The sequence below is a fragment of the Corvus hawaiiensis genome, chromosome 5 (genome assembly GCF_020740725.1).
Source record: "Corvus hawaiiensis isolate bCorHaw1 chromosome 5, bCorHaw1.pri.cur, whole genome shotgun sequence".
Lineage (NCBI taxonomy): Eukaryota > Metazoa > Chordata > Aves > Passeriformes > Corvidae > Corvus > Corvus hawaiiensis.
Genome location: NC_063217.1, coordinates 40,394,905 through 40,415,960, shown reverse-complemented (window position 1 = coordinate 40,415,960; position 21,056 = coordinate 40,394,905). Strand labels below are relative to the sequence as shown.

Below are 21,056 nucleotides of genomic sequence, written 5' to 3'. Positions count from 1 at the left end.
TACAGAAGAAACATTTAGTTTCTGACATAAAAGTGTGATATAGCTACCAAATTAAAGACAAAGTTAGTTTATCCCTCTTTTATTAATCTGGAGATTTAAAAGTATTAAAGTAGTTATTTTTATCTTTGAGTGTAAAGTTTTTCTGATAAGTTGACTCCAGCTGGCATTATGCCCTTCTCTAGAAGTCCACTTATCTTCATTACTTTGCTAGTAATTTTAAGCTATCTATATCTTGCTGTGCAGTAAGACTTCAATCCTAATATGTTGTTGTTGTTGTTGTTGTTATTATTATTATTTAACTTGAAGGATGTTATCAGTTAAGTGCTCTTATAGAATTTTATTGCATGGTAGGAATTCCAGTGATACTGTTGCAAAATTTTACTCAAAAAGAGTTGCAAAACTCTTATTGTAGGAATGGCCTCTACTTTTGCATTTGTGGTATTGGTTTATGAAAATTGAGTGGTAGTGCTAACCTATTTTTCAAAAAATAGGTCTAAAGCCAAGGAAGAAAGGTCAGCTTCAAATTGAAACACTCACAGAAAAGGTTTTCAGTAGGAACAGTGAAGGGAATGTATTGTTTTCAAAATGGTTGGTTACTTATGGGAAGGTCCATGCAATAAAGTCAGTGGTGCCAGAAGGGATGTGAATTTAGTAGCTCAACCAGTTGCATATTTCTGTTAACAGAACTTCAAAGTGGAATCTTTTTATTGTATTGCTAAGTTCTCTATTGTTAAAACAGTGAGCTTCTGGGTATTCCCTGAACATTTTGATTGGATAGATGATTGGACTTTTATTTTGGACACTATTATACAGAGAAACAGAAAGTAACATGGAAAAGAAAATGAAAGGTATATTAATTCGTAGGCTAGGTTATCATGTTTTATACTTTCTACTTTTACCCACTCATTATCTATTTTGCAATTTTAATAAAAGAAAATTCTGATAAGACAGACAGACTTAAAATAGTGACTTTGATTTTAGTTCTATTTTGAAATATGGAGAATGGGAAAAATCCATTTACCAAATGGAAAATAATGTAATCATTAGAAAGGTTGTTTTCATACTTCCATGCTGGAACTAATAATATTTGATTCCAAACTTGAATAAAACATACTCGTTGATCTAGTGACAATAGGCAAGTGATGTTTTTGTGGTGGCACAAGAAGCTTTGCTGAGAGTGGGGGCTACAGGTGATCTTTATGGAGCAGCAGTGCTTCAGAATGCCCTGGAGCAGCTCCCTGGGTTGGGGTGTGAGATGCTGTGCAGCGCTGGGCCCTGAGTTGGGGCACGGGCTGGTTGTCTCCATCAGCTCAAAGGTAGTTAGCACTGCTCTGTGTTCAGCACAGGCTGGGCAACCAGAGCAATGGCTGTTGCATTTTGCCTTTCAGGTTTTTGTTAGTACTGGAAGATCCCTGTGGAGTTAGCAGAGTACCTTATTTCCTTCAGATGTTTGGCTCATTTTATCAAGATAACTTATTTTAGTGCAAATCCAAAAAATGCCTCTTGAGATACCACAAATTGCCAAAAAAAGAGGGCATCAATCAAGTCACTCAGGCATAGGACTGGGAATAGAAGTACTGGATTTAGTAACTCAGAAGCTTTTTGGTGTTTTCTTCCAAATGGACTGAACTGTTGCAGGTGGAGTAGCACTGATACTTGTTTCTCCTAAAATCCATACTCTGTAGATCTTTAATTTACTACATTTTCTCGAGATTTATAGGAACCTTGCAATCATTTCCATCCAGTCTTGAGCTTCAAGGTTCTAGCTCACTTTCTCTAAGTCTCAGAAATGTGAAGTACCGTTTGTCAAAGCCAAACAAAAGCATTCAGAAGAAAACCCAACCCCCAAATCCCTCCTGCCAATTCCAGCTCTGATGCCTTAAGTTGCTCCAGAATGCTTTCCTGTCCCGACAGATGTTCCTCCCATGTTTTCATAAAACAAATGAAGTCATTTTAGCACATGAAGATGTCTTCTGTTCTCAAGCTTTGTGTTAGGTCATTTACTGCTCTTGAAGTGTCCCTTGTGCATTCATGATTTTCTAACACATTCATCAAAGTGAAAAGCTTTTGGGATGCCACAAAGACAGTTTTCTGATATATGCACAACCCAAAGCTATGCTTCTTTCTTTTGTCTGCCATGAAAAAAGCAGTTAAGTCCTGTAGTACAGGATTTTTCTTTTTTCTTTTTTTTTTTTTTCCCCACATTATGTCTTGTAGATTACATGACAATTTTGTCTGTCCCTATTCTGCCTTATATCTTATTTAGGTTTTTGTTAGTTCTAAGATTAATATGTCAGTCCTTTAGTTGAAAATGAGTATGAAATTTCTAAAAATTTCTGGTGATTTATTTCTACTGATTGTACTGAAAAGCTGACTATCTTTAAATATTGTGCTTTTTATTCTGTTCAGGGATAGAAAGAAATTTACTTTCAGAACTAATGCAAGAATAATTTATAAACACAAATGTCACTGATTTTCACAGTTGTGAAGGTGCTTTTAATTGACACCTTTGCAGATTAATTTTTATGACATTTGGACGAATTGTCCACTTAAATGTATTTATACCAGTAATAGAATTGTTATGATAAAATTATTTTGGTTTTGGGATCCATGTTCTTGGGGAATAACTTATAACTGAATAACTTGTGATTTTCACAAAGGGGCTGTGATATTACAGCTCTCTAGTAACTGAAGCAGTGTTCATGCTACCAATCCACAATCTGAACTCTTGTCTTCCTAAATGAGCTTCAAGCAGATCAGTTTTTATAATATGACAGTCTGTGGATATTTTAGTTGTGAACAGAAAATTCAAAGCATTCCTTTGCAAACATAGGGCATGACCCAGGATCATTCACCTGAAATCTTGTCTGTCCCAAAATACACTGTACTATTTGAGCACTCTCATATTCATAGACCAATGCTATAAACAGCTTTGCTTTAGAGCACTGGCTCAGCAAATCCTTCTGTTTTGTTCTTTATTAGGAATTCTGTTCTCAGTTACTCTTGTATTAACTTGGGGAACCACTTAAGTATGTGTACTGACACAATTTGTATGTGAGAAACGTGGACAACTAGGATTATGATTTACAGACCAGAATTCATATGAGAAGAGATAGTGGGTAGAAGAAAACATATGGTTTGTATGCCTGTTTTTTTTTTTCCTCCCACATGTGGAACACAAGTCTCTCAAATATTTATAGGAGTATGCCTTTTGATAATATAAGATTTGTCTCCAGCACCGTGTCCAAGAGTTAAATGAAAATGTTTTTTAAACACAGTAATAACACATATGGTCTACTTAAGGGCTAGGTGATACAGTAGCATGTTTTCTGACTGCTCTTTACTTGGTCAAGTGCTTTTCCTTGGTTTTCTACATATTCATATTTATTTCTGAATTGTTTGCTTTGGAAGCATAAAAGAATGAAGAAAGACCATCTAGGAGTTAAAGAACCTATTAAAATTCTCCATTTCCTAAAATGTTAATAGTCAAGGAAATTTGAAATATTAGACCCTTAATGATATAGGCTAAACAGCAGTCCTCTGAAAAAGTTAATATTTAATTTGGCATATTTGCTCTGAATGTTAGCTATATTAAATATTTGTATTTTCTCTGAGCTTAAAAGAAGCTTAGTATTTTCAGCATCTTGTGTAATTCCTATTTCCAGAGATATATTAAGAGGTTATTTAAGGTCACCACTGTGTTGCCATCAAAAGACGCAGCCCTCATAGCCAGCAGACCATGCCAGCCCAGGGTGAGCTGGCTAGAAGCATCATGTTTGGCTCATGTACTTTGTTTCAGCTGCTGAATTGTATTGAAAGACATCTGAAAATACTCTGAGACTAATTTAGGCAGTAACATCTTTATTAATTAAGAAACAGATCCATTAAAAAAATTAAAAACTTAGTATATGTCTTCTCTGTATTCATGCAAACAGCAGCTGCAGTTAAGACTGTTGCAGTTGAAAAGGGAGAAGCTGTGTCTGCGAGCGGGATGGCAAATGGACCCTGGTACTCTGCTCCTGCTAACATATGGGCTGCTATTAGAGAGGAGCACAAGAAATCTGGTGGTAAGCAGTACATAAGGAGCTGCAGTGGCTTAATGAAGGCAAGAAGAGAAGAATAATAGACATGGAGAACAAGTCGGGATCTGTTATTTGAATTGGCCCTTTGGTGTTTCAGTTTGACATGCAAGCTAAAATGCCCTATAAAATGGGGATCAGCATGAGACTGACGTTAAGGAAATGGAAAGCCTAAGCAAAGTATAACTGTTTGCTTTCTTTTAAGATTTGTGAAATTCTTGAACCTTCACATAGCTACCATTTTACACCACAGAATGGTCTGTATTTAAATTCTTGGGACTCAGGTGTTTCTCACCATAGGATTGATTTTATCTTAATTTGCTTGTGATGCACCAGCCTGATAATCAGCTGCAAACAAGTAGCAAACTGTAAATCCTTATGTAAATCCTACTGTCAATATGCACAATTTAACCTAATCACTTTTGTGGCAGCCTGGGGGTGGCAATAGTGGTTGCAGCCTCACAAGTTTGGGGATAAATACAGTCCTGCAAAGAAATTATAGGGACAGGAGAAAGCTGAAGTTGTGTATTTTTTTTATTGTCCTCTCCCCTACCTCCTCCGCATAATTTCTGTGGATGACACTTGAATTACCACCGTGCCAAAAACTAGGAAATGAGTAAGTGTGGACTCGGTGCCATAATTCTCTTCAGAACGGGGCGGAGATTCTGCTGGCTTGCAGCAGAGCACTTGCAAAAGGTTAATACTCTTTACTGGTTAAAAACAAGGATTTAAAAAAGCTTTTAGCAGATATGCTGAATAGTGCTTTTCAAGAGCAAACAAATAAATGCAAAGATGAAATGAGATTTCATTGTATCCATCAAGAGGCAAAATATTACTATGATTGTACAAGTTCTGTCTCAAGTATTATCATTGCTAAAATTTCTCAGAATATTAAGCTATGTAAGAATCAGATGTATGGAATATTAAATTCTAATTAATAACTTACTATTAGGCATTGGATAATATCAGTGCTTTTCTACTGTACATTTACTGTCACCTCACTAACTCTGAGGATCATTTTTCACTTTTTCTTTTACTTGCTGTGTCCAAAAAATAATCAGCAGCTGTGCAGAGTCTCCATGGGAAAATAAAACCCAACCCCTTAAATTACAAATGTGGGGGGGGAGGGGGAAGGAAGGAAACAGTATTCAGGAGACAAGCAAAATAGTTGTGGTGCAGGAGACTCCTCACTTCTATTTTAAACAATTACATGAATTGGAAGATACAAAATTAAGCAATTGGGCTTCATCTTTTTGGCTTTATTGACTAAAATTTGTACTCTGGTAAGAAAAAAATGTGGTAGAAGACAACTCTTGAATATGAAGACAGAAGTGTAGAATTGCCTTGGTCCAATACCCAGAACTCACTGTATTAAGCACTGGATCACTGCCAAAACAAGCAGCATTAAGAGCTATTTAGTCTCTTTCCTTGTCTTTTCTGCAGAGCCAAGTCGCAGAATGATGTGCTAAAATATGAGATGGAGTGACTTAAGTGAGGTTCATGACAAAAATCATGGAAACAGGAAGCTTCAGCTGATAATGAAAATCACTTCTGAAACCTATAATAAGGGTTTATTTATATACAGTTTAATAATTCTCCATGTTTAAATATAAGATGATGCAAATGGAACAACATTTATTTCATGTGGTGTGATGACAACCTTGATCCTGAATGCCAGATAATCCCTTAGATATGCACTTTCCTTTCTGTGCCATTTAGCTTTCTGTATAAATCTTTGGTTGCATTTAATGATTAGTCAGGATTTTCTGGTTTTGAGGTACTACTTTAGCCTACTTGGGATTTTATGTCTGTGAGAAAATGAAATACATTTTTTTTTCGTTTCCCATAGATGAGGAGAAGGTACAGAAGGGGAGGATTTCCACATATATCACTATCACTGCTGCTTTACTGTAACACTATTGTGACATGCTTATTATGTTCTAATGCCAAGTTATAAAGAAAGTGTTGCTGTGGCCTCTTATTGTCATAGCACAGTAAAATTACTAAGGGAGTTACCTCCCTTATTACTGAACTCCTTATCCACTTCTGCTCCACATTAACAACCTGTAACACTAGAGGAAAGATGTTTTGGTTGTGGAATTTCTTGAAGACTGGTATTGCCAAAGCCAGGTAGCTTATCTAAGCAGTTATTCCTTTTTTAAAATTTTTTTTATTACATTTCCTCCCCCCAGACAGCTGCTGCTGCTTCCCCTTCAAGGCTGCTATGCAGTACTTCTGCTCTGCTGGCTTTGGCCATGCTTGTGCTGTCCTTGTACCAGGACCCTTTCAGGGGGAACCATTCATATCTGACTTGCCTGGGTGTTTGTGGAAGAAGAAAGCATCCAGGGAAATATGCTTACAAAGGTGCAAGACCTGTAGTGCATATAAATCTAATCCTTCATCTTACCAGAAACAATAATTTTTTACTTAATTTTCTGACTTATTGCTACTGAAAGGCTGAGATGTAGAATTAAAGTTGTGATCAAAACTGATTTGCCCCACACCATCAGTAGTCTATTTACGTATAAATGTTCTATTAATTTTCTTCTTCATCTTTAAAAGGGATTTTATTCTCTGAAATCCTTACAGTTCAATAATGCCTCAATTCCACTGAATGGTTTGGAAGTTGCCTTTTTTCTAAAGTCTGGAGGTTGGAAAAGGATATAAAGGATTTTACCTCTATCTGTTTAGCTACTTAAACTAGTCTTTTGGCTTGTGCCATGCATTATCAGTTAGCTTGTAATTCACTTGGTTTGGTGCTGTGGCTCTGTTTTATTGGTGTTTGAATGAAAATGTCTAAGACTTGCATCTTTGGGCAGGCTTTGTAGCAGCTGCTGTATCTGTCTCAGCCCTAGCAGCTGTTTCATGTAGGTGGCACACTCCGACTGACAACTTTCTTTCCAACAAGGATTTTTCTCCATTCATCTGTATGTGGCTTATGTTTGAAGTTATCCATTTCCCTATTCTCTAAGTAACTGAATTAATTAAAATCTGTTCTTAATTTCGGAACAAATGATTTTGTTTTTCTTTCCAGTTTTATATGTTTATGAGTTTTCAATATTTAAAAAAAGATTTCACTTTAAGAGTGATAATTTTGCCTCATGGAGTCTGTTTTTTCTACTGTAAGAAAGCTTAGCTGTATAATTAATTTTGTAGATCTTGACCCTAAGGCTATCCAGGATAATGGAGTTTCAAAGTAAAATGAAGGTGAATATTATAGCATCATAGTGGTCACACAGGACTAACTGGGGTAATTATGACTGTTGTGATACTATAGATCTGAGTTTGCCCCCTGGTGTATTTTTCTAGCCTCCTTAATAAGGCAGAAGAAGTCAGTGTTTGCAGGTGTCTGGGGACAGCAAAAAAACCCTCATGACCTGTCAGCCTTCTTTTCCTACGCTGGGAATCAGAGTCAGCTATCACAAAATTGAAGTTCAGCTAATTCTGCCACAATGGTTTCTGCTAGGGCTGACGTGCACCCTTCCCAGGAAGACGGAGAATTTTCTCCACTCTCTTTGCTCTTGCGGTGGCAGAAGGAGCAACAGGCCCAGGAAATGATGGTTTTCTTGCATGTGGTTTCATATAAAGCAGGTCAGCATTTTCTGTGGTAACAAACGTTAGCTCTGATTGCCCAATATTTTTGGCATTTGTGGATCTTCCCAAGAGTCACTGGTTTCTTGCTATGGCTTTCCTTTCAAAGTGGTTAATATCTGCTCTGAAGAAAGGCTCATGTTTCAATTTATTTTTTATTAAACTTCTGATTATTTCTGCATACTAAAAACTTGAAAGAGTAGAAATAGTAGAAAAAAGTAATAAAAAATATTAATAGTAGGATGGATAAGTGGGTCTCCTTGAGATTACTTCTCTGTAGGTTTGTTTTGCCAATATCTGGCCTGAGGTAGTTATCAGTGGTGAAGAAAGTTCTTTGTGCAGCTGCTTGTTTTGCTAACAGTGTGCAGACACCCTTACTGTTTGCTGAGCACTGTCCTCTGCGTTCAGTTCAGTGGTTAAGCTGTTATATGAGGAATAGATTTTACCAGCTACAAAGCCTGTGTGGTGTTGATGATGATCTTGCATAAAAAAAAAGAAAACAGTTACTGAAAGTCAGGAAGCTTGCCCTGTTGAGTAGCTTAACCAAGAACGAAACCTTTCACAGAGTAGCTGTTGCAATATTGAAGAGCCTGTCCTCAAAACACCTTGCAGTAAGTTTAGGGGTGAATCTTGTCCTTTTACCTAAGATTGCAACTTCTGTCATAGTTGTCTTTGCTTTTTTTGAAGTTTTAAATTTTTTTGTTGTACTAATTTTAAAGAAATATGAAAATTGTCACTAAAAGACAAAGCAGAAGGAAAATGGAATTGAAAAAGTCACTGTTTTGAAATTAAGAACAAAGTAAAAATTGGAATTAGCTCAGGATAAATGGATATCTGTAAATTGAGATTTATCTGTGCTGCAAAGAAGCATATCTAGCAAATTAGTGTCCCCTTTCACAAAGATCAAGCTCTACAAATGTCTCTTTTGGAAAGTGAAGGTTCTACTCAGGTAAAGGGTGTCACAATTATTCCATTTTCCTTATGAGTCTTGCTTTATATCAGAGTGTTTCCTGCTTTGAAAAATTCAGGACATGCCCCAGTGCTGCACGTCACTCACCCCATAGCCCATCTGCATTGTGATGTGATTGCCATGCTCCTGGAAGGGTTGTCTGGAACGAGTTGGCTAGGATGGTGGATGCCTTTCCAGCAATTATTTCTGTTCTCCTACCTTTGGCTCTACAGCTGTTTTTCTGTGCCCACAGTCAGGTCCTACATGGTTATTTTTCTGTCCTAGTTGGGTCAGTTTGGTAGTAACTTCATGCAGAGTTTGGCAAATAGTGTGGACTGGCTGTAGTGAAATGCTACATGCCTCAGATGGGGCTCCATAAGTGTAACTTGGGAGCAACAATAGGGAGTTGTATGCCCTGTTGTATGCTGTTTATTTGCCCCATCTTGTTCTCATTTGAATGATTTCTAAGAAAAGTGTATTGCACCAGACTATACCAATAAGGATGTTGCCTTGCCACCATCCTACCTATAAATGTGAACACATGGTCAGAGGAAGGAAGGAAGCCAAAAGTGTTGTGCATGGGGAACACGGGAATTTTCTAGGGGCGAGTGACGTGAGGAATTGGTGAGTTGCAGGTAATGCTGTCAACGTGTAACTAGTGTCATTGAGCATTCGAGTAAATTGCATTAAAATTTGTGCTTCTAAGGCTACATCACTACCACATACAAGGTAGCTGATTTCAGGATGACTTTGTGTGCCCATGGGAGCTATTGTCAAGGGATGCCACGTTCAAAAGAATGGAGGAATGAATTTCTAACTGGTGTACGGTCTGGAGATGTTTACAGTATTCTGCCATCATTTTCTTTTCTGATAGAAATGATACTGTCCTCAGGGAGAATGGTTTTCTGATAGTGAGTTTGAAGAGAGAGTTTGAAAAATGGAATTGGTATGAGTATTGATGAACTTGCTATTTTATACAATTTATGTGGAAACATGGAAGCAGCCTGTCAGAGGTGTTACATCCCTTTTCAGGTGTGTCTGTGTGAGCTTTTTCAAGTATAAAAGTTATTTCAGTATATATCTGTTATTTCAGTAACAATTGCTTAGAGCTGTGCAGATGTGGAAACGCTGCATGGTGAAAATCATGAAATATCTAACTTCTTTTTGATGTGTCTTTGAAAGTAGGCTACCTTGGTCTTCTATTTCATGCTGTTAAGGTTTCACTTAACTTTCCTTTTCTGTAATGTTTTTGTCCAATAAAAAGGCAAATTGATTTGGATAATTATCCAGTATTTGGTTAAATTAACTTTCTCTTGAAAGTTTTGTGAGCTTTGTATGGTAACATGGAAATGTATTACATAGTTACAACTGAAGGTAACACTCATGATGAGCAGTGATAGAAACAGTTCAGGGTGTCGTACGCAGTGTTACGCTTTTGGTTGTAGGCAAGATCTTTTGCTGTTTTATTTGCCCTGCTTATTTGCCCTGCCTTGTTCTCATTTTGATAATTTCTAAGAAAAGTGTATTGTAACTGAAAATATTGGAAAGACTGAAATAATTTGAAAACAATGGTAATACAGAATAAAGTTAGTTATAGTAGCATATGTTGGTTTCCTTGTAATGAGGTAGAATTGTCTTAGCTCTAGTCTTTCCATTTTCTGTTCAGAGTTAAAAGCAGTTATGTAATTTGTGAATGAATCGTATGGGATAAAGTGACTCACCAAGATAGAATATAGAGCACATAGCTGTGTTGTTACAGGGAAATACTCAATGACTCAGCTATAGAAGAGTCTGCTAATTAGAACTGCTGTACATGTGGGTTTGGATGGAGATCTGCCCTGAAGCTGTCCAGCACACTTTGTGGCACTACTTACTGCATTAATTACTTTGCTTCATGTTGGGTATCCCACCTTTAAGGATGTTAAAGGAGCTCTTCAGATTTCCTTGCTGTGCCTTGCAGTTAACTAATATTTTTTGTTGTCCATTCTTGGCAGCTTCTGCAAAGGGGATAAAGCACAAACTTTCTGTGCTTTGCACTCCCAGTAGCATACCAAAATTTGAGGCTTTGCTTTTGCAATGCCTTCTAGAATTGCCTTAATCCTTTCATTGGTATCTCCTCAGTATAGGAGTAATCCCCCGTCAAAATTCTGTGTCTGCTCACAGGACAAGATCACAGTTTACATCTCAGTTTGAGAAGGTCTCAGCTGAACATGTTTCTAGCCTGTGGAGTTGCCAGAGCAAATCAGGTCCTGGGAATCGTTTCTGGGTGGTGTTGGTGTCTGCTGGGTAGCTGAGTGCTCCCAACCTACCCAAGGTCAAGTTGGTTTGCTTTGGCTATGCTGCTGTGCTGTAGGGACAAACACTATAGCAGTCTTGACTTACTTGCATTTTGTATGTTGTTACTAATACTGGTATGAGTACTATCAGAAATATATTTTATTAAAAAATGGCTGCTTATGATTTGAGTTTTAGAAAGCAGTAATAGTAGGAGAAATTGTGAATGAAGCTTGAAGTAGATAATTTTGTTATTGCAATTATAAGAATATACTCCTTTCTGTATTTTGCAGACTTACATGCTAATTGATGTTTCAAATCCTAGAATGAGCCATCCTACTACATATTGCAGCCCTATGGTATTTAGCAAATAATTTCTTTCTCCCAGCCATATTGAAAGTTTTGAAAGATGTTTTTATTCTCACTGTGTATGCTCATTGACTCATACCATGTGTGTACATCTATAAACAAAAATAGTTTAAATCTATTTTTTGAAAATTATTTTATAAATTTATTTATGTTTCTTTTCTGTCCTTAGTAGCATATTTTATTCCTTTAGAATATTGGGTATTTTTTGTGGTGATGGTCTTTTTGGGAGAGAGTAGATTAGCACAGAGAAGTTTGTAGATGCATAGTAATTATTTATCATGAAATAATAGATCCTGTTACAAGTAGTGGAGTGTAGCTGTAGTTCCTGTGCTTGACCTGTACTTTATAGATAATCTTATTTTTCCTTTCTATTAATATGGTTTGTGTGCCAATACTAAGGTGTGATTCTCTGGATGGAAAATATCTTTCACAGCCTACTGGTTTTCCTGTTTGTTTTCATGCTTGTGAGGTGATTGTTAACAGGTAGCAAATTTAGCTGCTTTACATGGCAATGTTTTGTCTTTTTGAATAAAATAAGACCTTTTTGAGGGTGCTGTTTAACTGAGAGCTTTTGAGTTGTGTGAAAGCAGAACTGCATCTGCTGATTAAACGTCTTCTCTGTTTTAACAGCTCCACAAAACTCCTTCTTCACTGTTACAGAAAAGCGTGCCTTTACTCGTAACCAGTTTTTGTCCGCCTTTCTGAAATTGATGCATGTATTTTCTCTGTTGAATTTGTATAAGTGCATCATGTTGCAGCCATATAAGACATATAAAAATATAAAACAAATACTAACCAGCATGAAGTCTGGTATGACAGGGTATTGTCTTTATATCAAGTATTGGACAAAAAGATCCATTTTCATTTTTCTGAAATACCTTTACATAATAAAAGCTTTTTGAAATACTTTTCAATTAATGCTGTCTCAGATTTTCAACAGATATTTCTTAAGTTTATTGTCAATCTTGCATTTTCAAATTAAATTAAAAAGCTATCTGTAATATCAAGTTTTTGTGATCACTGATTATACAGGTAGGATAAGAGATAATATGACACAACCTGAAATAAGTAGAGGTATATTACAGTTCTGTTTAGCTCCCTTTAAAAGTTTTCCTATCCATTTGTTTCGGTTTCATTTTCTTGCCTAGTCAATTGATTGTCAGATTCTTGTTAATTTTCCAGGTGAAACTTATGATTTAAATATGTGTGAAAAATGAGTGAACAGCTGAACTGGTCAATTCTGTCAGAAGTTCCTTAGAGGGAGCTACTAAAGCTCTTAATCCTAACATGCTCTTAGCAAAGCCTTTAACATCATGCCTTGCATACCCAAACAATCCTCTGCTTGCCTTCTGTAACATTAAGATTGGTTTGTGACATGATGAAGTATATGGAGTGACTTCTTCAGATGGTTGCAGGCCATAAAAATTTTAAGGCAGGAGATAAAACTATGGTCTTCTCCTATTACAAAGTAGCTGGACACTTAAACTGGCATTCCAAAAAATTAAAGGATACTTTTAATAGTTACGGGAGATAATTTTTTTACTTTTTTTGGATAATTCTGTTGGGGTTGTACTTTAGGCTTTGAAGGGCAGAATTTATCTTCACTGCAGACCTTTCATTGGAAAAAAGGTGGAATTTTAAAAAACAGTTATCAGCTCCCTTTTTGTCTCAGTTGCTGATTGTTTGGACTACATTGAAATTAAAGACCATCCAGTTAACTCCTATATCTTTTGCTAGGTAAAGTTAAATTAATTCAGAAGATCAGAGGAGTAGTTCAGTAGAAATGAAGTGACATTATTTAGACTGTTGCTAAAGTCAACTTTTATCAATGTTTCTGTGTTCTAGCATGTTTTGTTGTCTTCTGCAAAACAGAATTGCCTTGAGTAAAATGAACCAGTGGCCTGAAGAAAGTTCCAAACTTTCCATTATATTTTAATAAAATAATCTTACATATTTCTGACGTTAGTGTTTACTCGTATTTCTTTAGTATGTCAGAGAATGTGGCTGCTATTGGTCACATAGTTTACTTGTTTACAGTTATGTGACAGTTTGCACAAGCACTTATTATTGTATTACTGTGGTAATCCTATTGGTAAACTCAACCTTGTCCTTTGTTGCTAATCAAAAACTAGCTAATGGTCCAGGTGTTTAACAAAAATAGCTTTCTTTTCCTTTCTAACGCAACAGACAAAGTTACTACACACTGCCTGAACACTAAGGTGTATTTTACATATGTACACACAAATTCGATACTTTTATGTCAGACAAATCCACAGGAATTAGTATTTCTATTTGTATTTTCATCTTTAAGTGAATGTTACCACGGTGAAGTGATAAAAGTGATAAAGATGCATCACCAAGAGTAGCGTAGACATTTTTCAATTTTTTTCTACTTTATTGTTAGTATGAAGTTTGATTTGCCTTGAGTTTTCCTGTTTATACATCAGTATTATACACAGAAACCAAAGTGATTTCTGTTCATGCATTTCTGTCAGTGGGATATCTTTTGCATCATCCATTGTTAATTTGGAATCTTCCTTTTGTTAACTCTCAATATCACCAGGAAAGATAAATGGCCTTGATATTAAGCTTTAGCACTTCCTAGAGTTTGGTGTGGGCAATCTCTGTGGCCTCTGCTGGGGCACACTTTATAGACAGAAATGTTAATAGTTCCTTCCTTTACAACTTTCTATTCTGTTTGTTCAAGTTTGCAATCTTTCCATGTAGACGTCCCCATTATGAATGGCATTCAAGAGAAATCTCTAGAAGGTGTTTATAAAAGTAAATAATCAACCAGATTGGAGTCTACTGACTTTCTTCCTTTACTGCTCAAAACCCTGATAATTTGAGGTTTGTTTTTTTTTTCCTAGAAGCTTAGGGGAAAAAAGCCCCAAATATCTAGAGCTGTCACTGGCTTTGTGTCTTGATGTGATGGTAAAACCATCCCTGGTGAGAACAGGATAGCTGGAGCAATGATGTCCCCAGTGTGTCTTGTGTGAGTGTGAGGCAGTGGCCCTTTGAAGGATAGTGTTCCAGAATGTGCTAGAGCTCACTGAACAGCTTCAGTAACAATCTCAAATACTTGTGATTTCTAAGAAACATTATCTTGTGTAAAAAAAATTATATACATGGAAATATTAATATTTGGGGGAGATGTAAAATGTTGGTTATGTTTTGAATTGAAAATACTCCTTTTTAATTTCATTATTAACACTGTGTAGATGATCCGGGGGTTTTTTTTAAAGGTATTTTACAAGGCAGATAAAAGCATATTGAGCATAATTTCTCCTAGTTGCCTTGTGTTCAAGAAAAATAATGTAAGTTGGAGGAAGCAATATATCTTGGAGTTATTTAAAAATACCTTTTTGCTTAAGTAAGAAATCTTTTTTATACGAATTTGATTCAACACCAATGAATGTGAGCATTACATTCTGAGAAATGGGTAACTTTTGCAGCAACATAAAACTACTATGAGAATCTCATCTGATAAGTGGTCTTTTAAATGTGATATAAAAAACAGGCAGAGAAAAAGAATACAATTAGCAATAATGTTTAGGATCAGTTTGAATGGAGGAAGACATGAGAGACTGATTTGGTAACAGCTGGACTTTGGACTAGAGTTTAGTTGGGTGGAAGTGAAGAAAGCAGTTTGCTGTAGAGCTGTGTAACAGCCAAGCAGTTAATGATGTCTCCCTGAGTGGGGGAAAGAAGGAAAGGAATTGAAGATGACACCAAGATTGAATCCAGGAGTTTTGTGACTCTGAGGGAACAAAAAATAGAGCTATTGACAGAGGGAACAGGAAAAGGAAGAATTTGGATAAAGAAGATAAACAACTTCTTTCAGCTCCTGTTAATTGGTACATGCTCTGTTTACTTCATTCACAGCAATTGAGGATATGGCTGTTAAATTCAGCTCTAATGTTAAGTTTGAATTGGCAGGGAGATGGCAGGATGAAATCTCAGCAAAAATAGGCAGAGATGAAAGTTTTAGGTTATAGATCCTGAATTCTTGGAAGTGGGACTGTGTCATGGTCCACTGAGTTGTAGAGACAGCTTAGGGAAGATGAGTTACCTATGCAAAAGTGAAAAAGAAAAAAACTGAAAGAAAATAGAGCAAAAGAAAAAGAAAAGAGAGAAGGAGAAATCCACCAAAAAGGCAAAAGGAAGGTTGAAAAGAGATTGGAGCTTTGAAAAGCAAAGAATTTGAAAGCATCTTTATAGTGAGATTAACTATAAAAGGAAAGCATACAAATAAACAGAGAGGAAAATAATAAATAAAGGGTTTTTAGCTCAGTTTAACAGAAAACAGATAATTATCTGAGCGAAACTTAATGTAATGTAGAAAGCAACTGAAACGTAATAAAAACTCCTTCAAATAATTACTGTTTTCAAAAAAATATTAGGAAATGTAAAGGTTGTGTTTTCTCAGAAATATCTATATTTGACTTCATAGTTCAAATATTCTCATCTCAGTGTCTCTTATGCTTTGTTGTATTTCCATAGAGAAAACTACATGTTAAAAATTAATAATACAATGACACTACATTTATATTACTGCATTTAGGTAATGTGCGAAGAAACCAGATAGACTAAGATTTTGGAAAAAGTTATTTGTCTTTTACTAGGTAGTTTTCTTTTGTTCTTCATATAAAAATATAGATCAGTAAGGAAATACACATGATGTAAATATGTTTGTCATATATTTTCCCAAAGGTTGTAAACATGGCATTATATTCTTCAGATTGGCTTTATTGTCCAAATAATTCTTTAATTAAATTGAGCTCTTTTTTATTTAAAGCTGTCTTTTGGGGAGATATTGCCTTAGATGATGAAGACTTAAAAATCTTTCAAATTGACAGGACAATTGACCTTACGCAGCACTCCAACGAAAGACTTGGCCATAACACAGGTATGTTATTTCAGCCTTGTTTTAATTTATTTTTCCTCTTAGTTAATTCTGTGTAGAAGGCAATCTGTGTTTTAAATGTGGAAAGGCAGTGTAATGTCTCGGATACCATTAGTTTACACTTAGAAAAGTTATTAAACAAAGACTATAAATTCATTTTAGGGAAAAGAGAAGCAAAAAATTGAATTTTATTCCGTCATTTCTGTTTAAAAATATCTTGTTGAACTGAGGAGCAGAAACTGGTAGGAAGCGTAGAGTCTACTCCGCAGGTGGTCATGTGGGAAAGGAAATTGTACAAAGCTTTGATTTCATCACTGAAAGTTCCTGATAGCAGAGCCCAAACACACTATAGAGAACATATGTGGTATCCTGGAGGCAAAATTGGAAGGCTGGCGTTACAACCCCTCCTTTTGCTCTTGTTACTGTTTCATCCAGTTCTGTACTCAGACCTAGAAGAAACACTAGAATGTGTCATCCTTGCTAGATCTGCCTTGTCTAAAAAACAACGATTTATTTGACATTTTAATACACGTTTCTATGCTATTGTTAACATACAATGCATTAGCACCAGAAGCTGCAATCTGATTAACAGAGGCAGCTGGGTATTCAGACAGCTAGATAAAGAGATTTTATTTATGTGTAAATATGTCTGTTTGCAAGAGAGAAAATATAATCCATTCCTAAATGGATGTCTGTCTAATGTCTAAAAATATTTATGCTTTCAGGCTATGATTTGTAAGTTGATAACTGAGAATTTGTAAACTTTAAGGTTATGATACAAAAAAAAGCCAACTTACTGAGGAAAAGTCTGGAAAAAATGCTATTAGAAAATGTAAACATTTATTATTGAAATTTGTTTTCTGTTAAGTATGTTTTATGTGTTCCTGAACTGAGCTACCATAACTTTTTCCTGATAGGTGGAAAAAATTTTCAGACCAAGGAAGCAATTGAATTTAATCTTTCAATATTGATATATTTAAAAATATTTTTATTTTTTCTAGGTAGATGCTGTGATTAGAGTGTTTTTATGACAATTTGAAAATTAATTTTATCTCCTTTTACATCCACTTGTTTTTCCAAAACGGGAAAACTTTTGAACATTTCTAGATCTAGATTGCATTTTAAAATGTTAATAGAGTCAGTGGTCTCCCTGCTCTGCTCCCCTCCAAACAAATGGTTTTAATTGCCTGCGAAGATATTTCAGGCACTAGTTTTGTTGAAGAAATGTAGGAACAACACTGGTCATTTCCCCTTAAAGTGGATGCAGTCAAGTGATTTCTTTGGCTTGCTGACTCCTGTTTCTTCTTGCTTTTCTTCTTTTCTTTCTAACTGCAAAGTTATTATTTTTTTTAATTACCACAGAAAAGATGTACATTTCTAAGCAGTTTTAAAATTATATTTAATGTTCTATTACTTAGTTTTTCCTTTCTTACATGTTTTGCAATATGCACATTATCTTTTCTTGTGGGTGGTATCCTATTCAGGATATTGAATCACCCTGTTAAGTATTGCTAATTCATTTGGATCATTTTTTTCTGCTTTTACTGCACAACAGGAGTCAATGCAATTGTGATGATCAGTGGGACTGAACTTTGGAGAACAAAATCCCTTAGGTTAATGACTTCATAATTGCTCTCAGAGAACCCTCAACATGCTTGATCTTTCCAAAAAGAACATTAGAAAAGTCAATTTTACGCTTCACATATGTAAATTTTTTTCTAAATTTCCAACATTCTTGATGCTTAAACGATGAGTTTAGCTGGTTTTTGCAAACTGAACGGCCTAGTGTGCTCATCTCCCCCTAATTCCCAAACAGCAAATTGCCAGCTAGCTAGTTAATATTAGGTAGCAACTGTAAAAGGAATAAAAAGAATGCTAGATTTCTGTAATCTAGAAAACAAAATTTTATCTTAGCTACAGGTACAATGGCAATTAATTGTAAGCTTGATTTCTGAGCACTTTCTGATGTTGGTTTTCAGAGACTAAAGGTGACGTCAGGTGGAAGGATTAAATACTTCGTTGTAAACCATCTGGATGAAGTGGTGGAGTCACAGTTGTTATTGTAACTCTAATTAAAATCTTGAGGCTCACAGGCTCTGATTCACATTATGTGACTGCTCCTTTTCAAGAGGGTTGTCTGCCTGGATTTGCAGGGTCAGATAATCTGTGAGCTTCTTGGAGTACGGCTCTGTCATTTTATTTTTCATTTCATCCAAGCAAAATGCATAATCACTGTAAACAGAAACAACAGTAAAGCTGATAACAGTTTTATGTGTATATTGTTATAAATCCAAACTGCCAAAAGTATCCTTCTTCTCCTGCCTGAATTATGAGATGATGCAGCAAATAAGAACTAAAACTTTTTTAGTCTATATGGTTTGGCAAGGCTGCATGTTAGCCATATAAGACAGCTTAGCTAAGTGACATACTTTTTCTTTGGTATCTCACTAAATGAAATACGCAGGCCACAATAAAACAGAAATGAGTGTTTTGGGGGTTTTTCCCCCTAGAAATATAGTATAATACTTTCTTTAAGTAACTGATGGATTCTTTGGGGGTTTTTGTATGTGTGACAGTTGATGCTTTTAACGATTTTTAAAATATTTATTTGGAATGCTTAGCTATAAGCCTTATTTTATAAAATGAATGTTAGCATGAGAGACAATTACATTAATGATGATCAATGTTATATCTGCTGCAGTTTACGTTATAGTTACCATGTAATTTGTTGGAAAGGAATGTGTTGAACTATTACCTCATCTATCTAAAATGTTTTTAAAAATTTGGAAAATTTTTCTCAAGGGAGCCAGCAACTATGTGACAGTGTAATCCCAAATAATTAGGCACATTGTTATTCACTGAGCAGCCACACACTCACTTGCCTTATATGGAATTTTCTCATCTGTAATATGAATTTAAGGTACTGTTTAATAAATATACTTTCTACATATATATTAAAAGTTTTTATGGAAAGCTGGGAAGTGGTGGTTGGAGCTATCAATGGTCCATTTCTTTCTGTCTTTTTACTTTTTCAGTTGTAACAGTAGTTTAGAAACTCCTTCGTCCTATAACAAGTAGTGAATTGTAAAATACAGCCTACTGGAAACCTGTAAAATCCCAAAACTTTCTGAACAATTCTGAGTGATTTAATTGACTCATGTAACGTAGTCAGTGTTTTTGCTTCTGATTTAGTGGTGTTTGAAAAGCCACTTGTAGCCACAAAGGTTTGTGTGAAGTATGTAACAGACTGTATGCAGTAAACACAGAAATGTGTTTTATTTCTGTAAATGGCATGGTAAGTATTAAAATAAGCTACTTCCTAGCTTAGATTGTCATTGTCTGCTGTAATCAGACAGACATATATGTATATATACCTGCCAGGTCTTACTGCAATATACACCAGCATGTGATGTTTCAAAGCCTTAAAAGTGCATTGACATCTATTTACATGCTAGCAAAGAAAAACAAATATTTCATGGCAAAATCAGCCATGTTAAATTTGAATCAGTTTTGTTGGGTGTGTGTGTTTGTTTTCTGATGAAACTGGCTGTTTGCTTTTTCTCTTTCCCCTCCCTTGAAATGAGAAAGTTATCACATACATTCAGAACATTTCTTTGAGAGTAAGCCTTTTAGCTGTCAATCAATAGGGCTCTGAGGATGTCAAGGTCACCAAGAAGAAAAAAGCTCCAAATAATAATTAGATGATGTAATTGTCATGACTTGCCTGAATAACAAAGACATGTTGGCTTACATTCATGGAATGCATACTAGAAAAATTTTCAGCTAATAATGTCATTTTATTGCATTGTCAAGAATACTTGAAATGTTTTTACATAAATTATCGAAGAATACGAATCTTCATTTAGGAAGCCTCTCTAGGCTAATACAGTTGCTATCATATAAAATTCCATGGTTTTAACTTTTGAAAATTCCTTTCTTTTTTTTTCTTTTCTTTTTAAAGGTGGCTTTGGAGAGCATGGAATGTCAAAAAAATGTGGTGCCCTCTATCAGCTTATAGAGAGGATAAGAAGATTTGGCTCTGGTATTTTCACTGTTTAAATTAGCAAGTTGCCTGATGTGATAGTGTATCATGAACATTAATGATGATAGTACTTTAACACTTTAGAGCCTTTCTGTATTACTACTGGCATAAACAAATTATAAAATAAAGTGTGCACGTATAGTAATGAAGAGATTAGCTCTTTGTTCCATTTTCTTAGAGTTCTTCTTCCAGCATGAAATCTGAAAGCTAAAATACATGGTTTAAAATGTCATGTGTACAACTGCTTAACTTTATTTGATGGCTGTTATCAGCTTAACTAATATCAATGCAATGTTATTTCATTGCAAGTAGGCCATTCTGCAAAGCTGCTAATTTGGTTTGTTTCTTACATTTTTCTGGATCCAGGTGGGGCATGCTGATGATTCCTACTGTGTTTGAAGCATTTGTGGTGTGTTATGCTGAACAAGCATATTTTTATACTGATCACACTCTTGTCAGTATGAATGTAATTGAATTGAGCAGGCTATAGGAGTGGAATCCTCCCTAATTCTGTCTGAGTTTACTCTCTATATTTGATACAAGAAGTCGTCAGTTTAATGTAGTGTGAAACCTCAACCCCAAAAAAGGAATATCTGTGAAATACCACTGTAATTGCACCACGTTGTGTTAATCAGAGCATGGTAACTGCCTTTGCAGATGTGCTTTGATGCATCATCTTAATTCTTTAAAGGAGAGTTAAAATTTTAGTGTTGCATAAATGCTTATCTTCTTTTGTGTGCAATTTGGAATAAATTTCTTGCTTAGACCTCTAAAGAGCACCAATAAAAAGAATTTGGAATGGTAAAACGTCTAGATAAACATGTAATGTGGTTCAGTAATGACCAC

At 35.5% G+C, this 21,056-nt stretch overlaps 1 protein-coding gene across 4 annotated transcripts in view; it reads left to right on the top strand.

Annotated features, from left to right (window-relative positions):
• The window catches only part of TLL1 (tolloid like 1), a 128,566-nt gene that overhangs the window by 41,938 nt on the left and 65,572 nt on the right, over window positions 1-21,056 (top strand). For 3 of the 4 annotated variants that reach the window (XR_007203578.1, XM_048303358.1, XM_048303360.1), the window contains exons 2-3: window positions 16,061-16,171; window positions 20,130-20,210. Coding sequence is in view for 3 of the 4 variants with exons in the window: in XM_048303358.1 (XP_048159315.1) it covers window positions 16,061-16,171; window positions 20,130-20,210 (192 nt within the window). In the remaining variant the exon portion in view is untranslated. Of the gene's footprint in view, window positions 1-3,900; window positions 4,068-16,060; window positions 16,172-20,129; window positions 20,211-21,056 lie in introns of those variants that run through there. The other variant, XM_048303359.1, reaches the window with a different exon arrangement.